General features: G+C 48.2%; 1 protein-coding gene across 8 annotated transcripts in view; it reads right to left on the reverse strand.

Annotated features, from left to right (window-relative positions):
* Positions 1 to 12,117, reverse strand: part of stard13b (StAR related lipid transfer domain containing 13b) — a 48,456-nt gene that overhangs the window by 22,016 nt on the left and 14,323 nt on the right. The window contains exon 1 of one of the 8 annotated variants that reach the window (XM_019857553.1): positions 8,754 to 9,261. The exons of 5 other annotated variants lie outside the window; for them this stretch is intronic. In XM_019857553.1, coding sequence (XP_019713112.1) covers positions 8,754 to 8,877 — 124 coding nt within the window. In that variant the 5' untranslated portion in view covers positions 8,878 to 9,261. Of the gene's footprint in view, positions 1 to 2,738; positions 2,954 to 4,369; positions 4,635 to 8,753; positions 9,262 to 12,117 lie in introns of those variants that run through there. 2 more of the 8 variants (XM_019857551.1, XM_019857554.1) reach the window with 2 other exon arrangements.

A 12,117-nucleotide genomic window follows, 5' to 3' on the forward strand; every position in this document is an offset into this window, starting at 1 on the left:
ACGTTGGAGCCGTCACCAAGCTTTGCTGTAGCGAAAGGACTGGACTCGGGCTGCCACCTGGAGGCCCAAACCGTGAATCGATACTATCGCAGGTCTTCTGTCCTTGGAAGGCTATATAAGGACGCTCACCAGACACTTGATTAGGCACACGGGAAATTGTTCATAAGATATGTCGCCAACACCGGAGCGCGGTGTTAAACTGCGATGATGATCGTGAAGGGTTGGGTTCGGCGCTGCCTTGAGCTTTCATTCGAACAATCCTTGGGTGCGTCTCATATTTTTGACCTTCTCGTATAATCCTCAACATGCACCACATTTAAGCACTGTGTTCATGCAAACGTTGCCCGAAGCTTACAAAAACATCAAATGTACTTTTTAGGAACCATATGTCTCATTTTAGATGAACACTCAGACTTGCTTTCCTACCAAATTTGAAATTTGTTGGAGTAAAGAAGAGCTTTGCCATGTAGAGAGAACATCCTAAAAGTCGCTGTGACTAACTTACTTAGCCGGTGTGAATTCAAATGTACAGACAGCCCCCTGTGGACACCCCCTTCCACAGGGGCTGTGGAATAGGAGCTCATCCAGTAAAGCAGAGCTCATGCATTTCAAGTGCGGAAACGCCAATGGCGGATGTAAGCAGACACGCTAATCACATTGTCAAATTGGCTTCTTTTTCTTTTTAAGCCCCAGTCTCGATGTACTACGCGTCGGAAGGCAGCAAATCAAAATCTGCATGACAACGACGAGCACATAAAGCCCCCCGCTCATGAATAAAAGATGAAACAGGCTCTGGCCAAGCAAGCAAACAACGACGATGCAGCCTCGTCGCCGGCTTTCGTATTTGTGCGGCATGCCAGCATACCGGAGAGTAAAATTCTTGAGAGGCAGAGTAAATCCTTCCAAGTACTACCCAGGCCAAGGACCCGAATAATGTTCAGACACTCGATTCGGTACACACACTCTTCTGTTACCCAAGAGGCCACAAGAACAAGCTGCCTCGACCAAGATAATCACGACTCAGTTCGGGTGCACCTTCAGCTCAATTGTTGTGAATTTCAGTTCGAAGGAGGGAGAAGTGACGGCATTTGGTCGCAGTGGGCCTTGCGCATCCCATCCTGCCGACTCGGGCCCTGTGGCTCCTCCTCTTAAGCCAACTCGGGTCTTAAACTGGACAGCGATTTGAAATGGGACCGGCAAATCGGTGCCGTTGTCAAATGCAGCTTCGTTCATCTTCGGCAACTGGCTCAAGTCAAGCCCCTTCGTTGCCCAGCTTTCACACTCGTCATGTTTGTTCTTTGGCTTGTGACTCGGCATGAGACTTGATTTTGAGTTGGACTATTTTTGTGTTTTCTACTTTCTTTGTTATTAAATGTTTGTTTTATTGTTTGTCGGTTGAATTCTTTTTGCTCCACTTTGTGTACGGCGGTGGTTGTTTCTAAGTGCTCTCGAAAGACACTTGAGTTGAGAGTTGAGAATTTAGAAAGGCCGTCCAACGCCAGACAAATGCCGAGGCCCTCTCCGGGTATTCAAGTGTGCGAGAGACTCTGAAGAGGAGTTCCAGTAAATGAAAACCGTGGCCACTTGCTATTTGCGCCCTTTTGTACAATGTGTAGTCATCTGCGGTGCTCGGGTCAAAACCAAACCAAAAAAAGAAAATGGGAAGCATATTTTGTCAAAGTAACGAGCAGAAAGACCAGATATTTGTCATCAAATGCCCCAAGTAAAAAGGCTTGAGGAAAAAAAATAAGACACTCAAATACAGATAGCTGAAAAAGATGCCTGTGTACTTCCCAACACTTCTGAGGGAACCGCTGCTAACTCATGAACTCACCTGCTAATAAACATGCTGAACCATGTACAGTACGATATCTTTTATGTTTGTTTTTGACGACAGAAATGCAAACCTTAAAGGCTTGGCTGGAATTTTATGGGAGGGGGCAGGGGTCGGGGTACATAACTGTACGTCCCCTTCTTACCACTCACTCACTTTCAACCTGCTGTGTCAACAGAAGTGTGGAATGCAGGAGACGCCGCCGCCGCCGCCGCTATTTATGCAGATCTGCGTGCGCTAACTCCACACAGTGCTGCAGTCACGCTCTTAAAATACTCGCCGCTATCTCTGGCATTTCATCACGACAGGTGAGGCCGAGCAAAAGGGATCGAGATATGATTCACATGGGGCCAAAACGCTGCATTTCATAAATGTAAGGTCAGCAAGAATCCTGATATGAGGGGGAGGGGGAATATTGGTGAAAATGACACTATGCAGAACCGAAATTGAGGGTTCGGTGTTGACATGATGACAGATGCGCCGACAATATCAAACGGTCACATTTTCCCGTGAAAGAAAGTAACGCGTGTCCAGTATGGCGGGGGAACCACATGAGGCATCTGACTCAGCGGAGCCGCTTGAGCATGACTGGAAAGAATGCCGCCATACGAACCAAAGTATTGGAACGCAATCCACTGACAGGATGTTGGAAATGCCAAAAGAATGTGGGCCTGTTCGTCCACTTTGCAGCTCGTTTGCGGTGATAACTCGCTCTTGCGCAACACAAATAATCCGAACGACGAGGAAAACACTCGTGTGCAGTGGAAAAAAAAGGCCATCGAGCCGCGTAAGCGCTGCTCGCGTACAGCAGGTGTCACGGTTACGGCGATCATGATCACCTTCACCGCGCAGAGCGGAAATAAACAGAAGAAACTATTCGTAAGTAAACCGTTGCCCTGTTTACCTCCATAAATCTCCAGGTGAATGTCAAGAAGCACGTAAGTAAAGCCGCGCCGGATCCTCGTAAAGCCGTCAAGGGTCCGTCCAGATCTCATCAATGTTTACACCCCAGTGGCTTCCCACCTCGTTACATAACAGCCAGTTATCTGCCTCTCTATTGTCAGTCAATAGGAATTATTTACCGCACCCGCAACACCCTCACGTTGGCTGAAGGTCAAGTTTGTCGGCACGTACACACACACACACACACACACACACACACACACACACACACACACACACACACAAATGCGCACACATGCGCGCGCGGCAGTACGCTAGACTGGCGGCGACCTTTTGCCAGAGACAATCAGCTGATGTGGAAAGGAACACAACAAGGGCTCGCCCTTCATTCCTTCCCGTGCTCCCCCCCGGTTAAGCCCAGCGAACACTGCGAGAATTTTACCACTCATTTTTTTTTTTACAGCACACGGCCTTGTTATTAACGTTGTTTTTAGCATTAGCATTTCCGGCTAGGGTTTGCCAAAAAACTTTTCTACGTCGGAAATCGCTCTCGTGAGGTGGGAAAATTAAATGGATCGCAATCCAAGTGGATGCCCTGAACTGTGGGAGAGGAGGAGAGCCATCTGCTCGACATGGATGTCTGATTATGAAAGCACAAAATGTACGGTGTATACTTCTGCTGGAATAACATGCACGCCAACAGGTTGACCCTACCCAGTGGTGCACAAGCAACGCCTTTTTCTCTACATTCATCCACTTATCCATTATTTGAACCCCTTACCCTCACGAGGATCGCGGGCGTGCCGGAGCCTATCCCAGCCGCCTTCGGGCAGTAGGCGGGGGACACCTCGAACTGTTGGCCAGCCAATCGCAGGGCACACAGAGACCAAAAAAACATTCGCAATCACAATAACACCTCGGGACAATTTGGAGCATTCGGTTAACCTGCCGTGCATGTTTTTAGAACCTGGGAGGAAACTGGAGGACCCGGAGAAAACCCACGCAGGCCCTTGAATCGAACCCCCGACCTCTGCACTGTGAGGCTCGACGTGCTAACCATAATATGAACAATTGACATCAATGTTTTGATATTTAACGAGCATTTATCTGAGTCCCGATGAGGATTGCGCCCCTCGTTGATCTGCGGCGCACAGACAGTATGCGGCCCTTCACCCCTTTTGTTGATGGTTTTATTGTTAACTGTGCTGCTTGTGTTGACAAAAAAAATAAAAAATAAATTTCAAACATACAAGACTATGTTTTTTTCTTAATTGTACGAATAATTTTGGTGTTGGGGTGCCTGGTCCAGAGATGTAAAAATACCTTCTTTGTTTTGACATTCGGCAAACGTTTGGAAACAAACGGAACCTCAGCGGAACAGCAATGGCTGAAGTTGAAACGGATTCTAACGAATATACATAATACAATCCACAAGTCAGGAAATTCATCTTTGTTCTGCAGTTCTCTTGAAAGAACTCAGTGGATCCCCCCCAGGACTTGAGCAGAACAAACGACCGTAGCGTCGTGGCGAAAACTAAAAGTGAGAATGGCAGCCCAACTTTAGCCATGTGGGACCAATTCCCAGGATTCTCTCACTGTGGCTACCACCCCCCCAGCCCCCCACCCGCCTACCTCCAGCTATCCTCTTGAGGAGCTGCTGCCTGGCAATGATCCGTCCCAGCCTGTAGCCGGAGCGCCGACGGCGGTGGTCCATCCTCAGATAGATGTCCCGGCTCTCTGGGGTCATGCTTCCCAGACACTCGCTGCCCGAGGACTCCTGGAGTTCTCGAAACATGTCCGTCCAAAGCGGGGGGGGGGAGAAAAAAAATATGCTCAGCTCTGGCTAAAGCAAGCCAACCGGAGTGCCTGGGACTCTTCACGCAGAGGTGCAAAAATCCTCGAGTGAGCCGAGTGGGACGGCACAGAGGGTGGGGAAGGGGGGGTCAGGAGTGGTCACGTCATCCGGGGGAAGGCCAATGGCCGTGAGGCTGTGGGAGCCCAGCCCACCTTGCAGAGCTGAATCCAGGGTTTGTGTGAAGGCTGGTCAGCACGGGAGGGAAAAATAAATTCCCGCCGGAATGCTGACCGAATGAGTAAGGAGCGTAGTTGGGAGGGCTTATAAAAATAGCTTGTGTTGGGTTTTTTTGTTTGTTTCTTTTTTCACATTGAATCCACCCTGCTCCAAAACAACTCGTCTAGTGTGGCTGGACACGCAGAGTCAGGCAAGGACCAGGAAGTGACCGAATGGTGCTGGCACAAAACCGCCTGAAGCTGTTTTGCTGGCTGGAGAATGCTGAATTCAGTGAAAGCACATGACACAAACCCCCCCCCAAACACCACCAACACTCCAGAAAGGTCCCTTCAAATTGTCAGCACCCCTTGGAGCTCATGGCAAATTCAAGCCGGGACACATTCACTCGCCTGATAACCACCATCAAGTCAGTCCACACGCTCAAATGAAAATTCAACCCGACTGCTGCATTGATATTCACCGAACTACCACAAGATGACTGCTTTTGACAAAATGAAGCTCCTCAACTCACTTGTGTCGTTCCCTGGCACCAAGATGCCCCCGGTTTGGCCCGAGCGTCAAAAAGATTCGGCAAATCACGGAGGATAGGTTCCCGAGAGAAATCCAACCCATTTGCGAAAACTGAAATCTGTGAATGGTTTGGATGAAGCTCAAATTTGGTCGCCATCGGATAAAATCTCAAGACCTTCAAATGTCTGCTTTAAATCCAAGTGACAGACTCCCTGTATGTTTTCAGACGTGGCTTCTTCAGACTTTTTGGTAGGTCTACTCATAGCAGAGATGCCGACCAAATTTGAAGTTGCTATGTCAAACTGGCATTTATTTTATTTTTTTAAGATGAGTCAATTGGACCTAAAAAGGTCCCCGGCAGTATGTTTTGGGTTTTTTTTTTTGCGTGGTTTATTGAGACTTTTTTTGTGGGTCTACTAATGATAGACATGCCTACCAAATTTTAAGTTTCGATATGAAACTGGCTTCGGCGGCTCAGTTTTCAGAGTTTAGTGTGTCCCGTGATCAACTTTGCCCCTGCAAATGATAACTTCAGACCAAAATGGCCGACTTCCTGAATGTTTTTGGGCATAGCATATTGAGACTTTTTTTACGGGTCTACTCATGATAGTCACGCCTGCCAAATTTTAAAATTGCAACGTGAAACGGACTTCAGGGGCGGAATTTTCCAAAAAGCCCATTTCGTGTGCTTTTCTCCGTTTTAGGACTCGACGACAGCAGTCTCCTCACACCTGTATTAAAGTCCACATCCGGACGCGCCCATTCCCCCTCAGGATCCGGGCCACGCTCGTGGTGACGGTGCTACTTTGTGCCACACAGTCCCGCCTGTGTCGGAGTGGCAGGAGCAGCGTGGCGCCATGCGACCACGTTAAACACACAGCCCTTGTCTGTGCACCCCCACCATCAAATCCAGTCTGGCTTAAGCTCACAAAGAGCACAATTCAGCAGCACACTTCAGGGGTTTTCATAAACGTCTCCTAGGATTAGACGCCCCCCCACCCCCCAACCGCACAGCGCCCCACTCACACACACACTCAGGTGGAGTTACTTTTTTAAGCGGCGGGTGATGGAGTCACATCACTTGGGTGATTTCATCGGGCGGAGCACAAACACCTGGCTTCATTCATAGAATAACTACACGAGTGGCAGCACGATGGTTGGCATGGGGCGTAAACCCCTCCCACGCTATGACTCCTGTGTTTACTTCCTCGCTAGACGTCTAGGCGGGTGCATTCCAATGCCACGGTTGTGCCTATCGCCTCACGGAATCCACCGCCAGCTCATAATCGACCACAAATAATATGCAGGAACTCGGCCTGGGCGATTTTATTTATTTGTAACAATAATTGTTGTAATGTTAAGGTATAATTATTTCATTTCTTAAATGTGTACGGTATATCGCACACATTTAAGAAATGGCGGTACAGTGTCACTGGCAAAAATGGCATAAAATAGCTCATAGGAAAGAAGTAATTGGTACTGTGATGGGTTTCCGCCATCAACGGTTTTCTGTTTAAGGCTAACGTAACTTGCGGAAAGCTCGTTGGGCTTGTTCAGTCGGAATAGATTCACACAAATGAAAGGACATGAGGTGAGACTTTGAACGCAATATTTTGTCAAGTTTTGACGGTGTTTCAAATTTGAAAGATGCTGAAAGAGACCTCGTGTGCCGTTGACGGGTCGAGCTCAAAGAGGAAGAGCTCCGGCGTCGACCGCTATCAAACGTGTCCCGGCACGCCTTCCGTCTGCGGTTCCGCGCCAGGCGACTGCTACGGGGAAGCCAAATGGGCCTTCGTCAGCGCAGGTGCTTCCACTCACGGCCGCGCTTCACTTGGCGCGTGAGTCAGCACAGCTGGCAGCTCTGAGGGAATTCAATCAATTAGCAGAAACGTCGTCTCGGCTGGGATTTCCCCACTTCCAGCGTGGCTGCATTCCTGCCACTTCAAGGCCGCTAATTAGTGATAACAGAGACAAATCTGAGCATTTCTGACTTCCGCATTCAAGTCAGCAAAGGCCAGAGGAAAAGATGAGTCTCAAGTAATGATCTTGTGGTATGAGGTACACATACTGATAATCAGGCTGAAATTTAGCATGCGTGATTATCTTGTGGTGTGCACACATCATGATGATCGGGCAGAATTCGAACATTTTCCCCGACGTTCAAACTGACGTGCGCAAAGGCCAGGATATCGAACATGTCGAAAATATGATCTTGATGGGTTATCCTGTAGTGTGCACACATGACAATGACCTGGCCGAAATTGAGGATTGACTCACACTCGGCATTCAAAGTCTGCAAAGGCCCAAATATCTGATGTGTCTACAAATCCTCAACAGTTATCCTGTGGTGTGAGGCATACGCATACCAATAATCGGGCCGAATTTGAGCATTGTCATCATTCCAACTTTTTTTTTTCTTCGATTTTGTGATCATAACATCCGGACTTTTTTTCAAAAATGATTCAACTTCTTAAGTCCTGGTTTAGAGGTACACGTTAAACTGAGTCCTTGGGAAAAGTTTCTCCCTTGTAAAGGGTCCCTGGACCCAAAACGTTGGAGAAGCATGGTATGCAACATCTGGACTCTATTATCGTGACTTCATCTCCTCGTAGTGTGCCATTCCCACGTGAAGGCGGCTGGCGTTCATGTGTCACTTGCGACACAGGCGATCGCCTCACACTGCAAGATGCGGCTACTTCCAAAATCCCTCCGTTTCCTGTACTCTACATCGATCGTCTTTTGGGTCATGAGTGAGCTGGAGCCTGTCCCAACTGCACCCCAGATTGGTCGCCGGCCAATCGCAGGGTACATTCATACTCACACAACCGGCATGATTAATTTAGAGTCTTGAATTTACCCCGTCAAAAGCCACGAGAGAACATGATCACTTTAAACAAGATTAGATTCGAACCCAGAACCCCTCCACTGTGTGGCAGACATGATGCCCTCCACTCCGCTGTGAGAGAAAAGGACTCTCGACATGCATCAATTTTTGTCTTTTTTTCAGGAATGTGAAAGCTTAAAAAGTGTACATACTAGATGAACGATATATCTTTGATAACGTCTGACTAGTTCCAATGCAAAGACAACCCAGTAGCGCCACCCTGTGGCCACACCAGGCCCGCGGTTGCACTCGTCTCATGCACCCCAAAACCCCTCGAGAATTTCCTACAGGTGGGCAAAACGCAAGAAAATGTTTGCACTGGTCATATTACATTTTGGAAGCTAACGTTGACACATGCAAGACATCGGTCAAATGTCCCCAAACTTCTTGATTTTATGACAACTGTCAAAAAAAGACTTTCCATGTTAAAAACCACGCTGCAACGTCATAAATTAAACGTAAATCCGTGTTTGTTTGTTCTTTTGTTTTTTGTTTGTTTTGTATTGTTTTGCCCACCCCTCCATAATCGGGGTGCAGCTCGAGCGTAAGAAGCCGGGCTCGGGGACGCCTCGCCCGGGACTTCCACTGACCTGCCAGCCGCCGCTCGCGGACATTCCTCCAGAGTAAGTCCCAAGCTTTGGACGTGGAGCTCCGCAGCTGCGCGCTGAAAGACCGCCGCAGCATCAGCGTGGCCGACGTCCGTTTAGACGTCATCGCCCTCGGACATACTAAACGCCGTATCCCTCAAAAATCCTCCAAAACAGAAGAAATCCCTCGGTTTTTTTTTTCCCGGTTCACTTTCAAACGGCTTCTCCTTTCCAGCGGCGCATGTCCGGGAAAGAAAAAAAAAGCAGCAATGGATCCACGTCAAAGTTAAAACGTTCTCATCAACGTATGAAATGTAAAGAAATGATGGCAAACGACTTTCACGCTTCCCACCAGATGTGCGCGCGCGCGTGTGCGCGTGCGCGAGAGAGGAAAGCCACGCACGGCGAGAGCCTGAACAGTCGCGATGCGTTCAATGACTGTAGGAAATGTGTCAACGCTCAGGTGAAACTTCAAACGCGTCTCGTGACGAAATGTGAAAGTGTGTGACTGCACAGAGCGGCAGAGCGGCCAAACGTACGCTCTGTGCTTATGTAAAAGTATGATTTCAACTCTACTTAAAATAGCATCACATAAAAAAAGGCACAAATATACTCAAGTGCAAAAAGGACATTCACATTGTAAAAAGGAGCTAATTGTATTTTCCTGTGTGGATACAGTCTCTATGGGACAATTTCAAACACAAATATAAATTTCAGTCCAACTTTCTGAATGGGTTGTATGGTTGTTGCACAAATGAAATGAATTGTGGCAAGTATCAAGGGATTGAAGACAACTGCATCCCTGTAAAAAGAGTAGGAAAGTCACAAGTCAATAAGTCTTCCCCAAGATGTGGGGGTGGCCAGACAGTGACCAGCCCTGGCCTTCGCTCTGCCCCTGGTGCGCCATGTCAAATTTAGGAAGAATTTATTTCCACTTTAGGGGAACTTTAAGTGCTGAGTGTGTGTACAGTTGCCGCCTTTGCGGACAATCACACGCAAGCATCATGAAGACAATCAGGCCACACATCTTGTGAAGCTGGCTGCGACAGTCGAGCAGGCGAGAGAAGGTCAACGCCTGAAAAGCAGGAATGCGGCTTTCACTTTCAGCACCATTTAGCGCTGTTGTCACAACATCCTCCCGCCCAAAAACAAGGCCAAAGAGTGGCGGATACGCACGCAAACTAAGTTTACCTTGACAAAGGCTGAATTATTTAAGGAATTCCAAACCTCGCATTGTGAAGGCCACGGCGGCTGATAGCGTTATCGGCCGCACGGATGTTCAGGGCTGGTCTAATTCCGATACAAACGTGACCAGAGCGACTGAAGACTCGACTTGGGCGGCCTCTCCAAACCTTGCTGCCACCTGTCGCTTACCTTTGGGTGATGACGTCATCAGGTCAAGGAAGAGATGAAAAGTAGGAAAGGGCAGCACTGATACAAATGAATTCGACTGACGGCGAGCTCTCTCCGCGCGAAGCTGGGCTAATGTTACTTCGAGAACCCATTTGACACACAGCCGCCGGGGGCAGTACATTTTCTTTTTCCAAACACACATTTCTTGTGTTGTCATCATTGAAATTATAAACTACAGATCTCTGTTTAAATATATGAACAGTCTGTCTCACTTATGTTGGATTGTGTCGGACGTCAGAGGTTGGAAGGTGGAAAACGGCTGAATGAGTGCAAATGGTAAAACAAGAAGGAAAAGAGGGAGAATCGGATGCGCACGAGCATTTGGTCAAAGTGTGGCCACGTTTTGACCCGTCTTGACGTGAATCAGCAAAGGGGAAAACACCAGCTTCAGAACGCAGCCCGACTCATTGTGGCCACCGCCACTTGGCAGCGAGTCGACGAGAGAAGAGGAAACATCCATCAGGCCTGCGAATCCCACCCTCCGCCCCCATGCTGACGCGTCCTCTTTGTTGCTTTTGGACCACTTGAAGCAAGAACACCCCGAAGAAGTGCACGTTTGACTTGATGCCATTGTGAAGCGAAGAATTCCGCCGCTTCGCCGAGCGTCCGCCCATGTCACGTGACCGACGGGATGGGAGAAGCAGGGGAGCAGACGTCAACGCGCGTGCAATCGGCAAGTTAAAACAAACAACCTGGAAGTTGTGATGAACTAACAGGAAGTTGATACACCGAAACATTCACACAGACCACCAGGAAGTTTACGCACAAACCATTTGAATAGAGCCTCTCCGAGTTCTCGTTTTATTTTTTATGTTTTTTGCCAAGGAAATTTCCTATCCCATCCAAGAAAGGCCATTCCAGAGTACTTGGAATGATCTACAAATGCTTAGAAAAGTTGCCGAAACTGTCAGTCAGGTAAGAGTTTTTTCCTCTTCACGCCCCCAAAAAAAACAAAAAAAAAAAAAAAAAAGAGAGAGAACATTGTCTGGAAAAAGGAAACCTTAAACGAATTAACCATAAGTCAGTAAGATGAACGTCATGGTGCAAATAGTATCTGCGACTTTTTCATTTCGCCGATCGAATGTAATATTTGGCAGATCAGGTCCAAAAACGCGAGACTTAGGTCAGCAACACTCGTCGCCGCGTGATGACGCAAGTCGGATTCATTTGAAACAGTACTGCCCTTTCCTACGTTGGAAAGGAAGCGCCTTTTCATCTCTCCTTGACGTGATGACGTCATCCAGCAAAGGTGAGGGACAGCTGGCAGCAAGCTTTGGCGAGCGCCCCCTCCCCCCCGAAATTCAACAACCGAGCAGGGAATTGAACAAAGAGGGACGTTGATACAAACTAACAGAAAGTGGAAACAAACGTGAGAAGTTTCCACAAAGTGACGGGACACAAACACACACGTCAAGTGACAACAAACCACCTGAAAGTTAACAGAAAGTTGACAAAACATAAATAACAAAGTCGCTGTGAATAAACACACTCTTGGTATATTGTAACGAGAAAAGTCGCCCTGAAGTGACAGGATGTTCATGCCCACAGAAGGCGAGACAAACTGCTGTGGCAAAGCTGGGGGTTGGGGGGGGGGGTATGTGACTCAACCACTAGCAGGGTTGAAACAAAATATGTGAAGTTGACGAAATCTAGCAGGAAGTTGAAAAATGCCAGATGTGAGGAAAAGTGATTTCTCCTCCGCGCTTGGGTCACGCTCGGGCTTGGCCCCCTGAAATAGTCTGGGAGAGTGCACTCATGGAAACGGGGCTGAGGGAGCGCGCGGGCGGCGTACACATCCAACACCAAACCCCCCGAGGGCTCGTCCCAGGCATGTGCTATAAATTTCCTGACCACATATTCCCAAGTCGAGTTCATTTTTCCAGAGGAGCCACACATGTGGTGCATATCTGGCTTGAGCTCATGGCTGGAGGACGACGGGGTGGCTGGGGTGGGG

The sequence above is a fragment of the Hippocampus comes genome, unplaced genomic scaffold, assembly GCF_001891065.2.
Source record: "Hippocampus comes isolate QL1 unplaced genomic scaffold, H_comes_QL1_v1.1 scaffold590, whole genome shotgun sequence".
NCBI classification, from domain to species: Eukaryota; Metazoa; Chordata; class Actinopteri; order Syngnathiformes; family Syngnathidae; genus Hippocampus; species Hippocampus comes.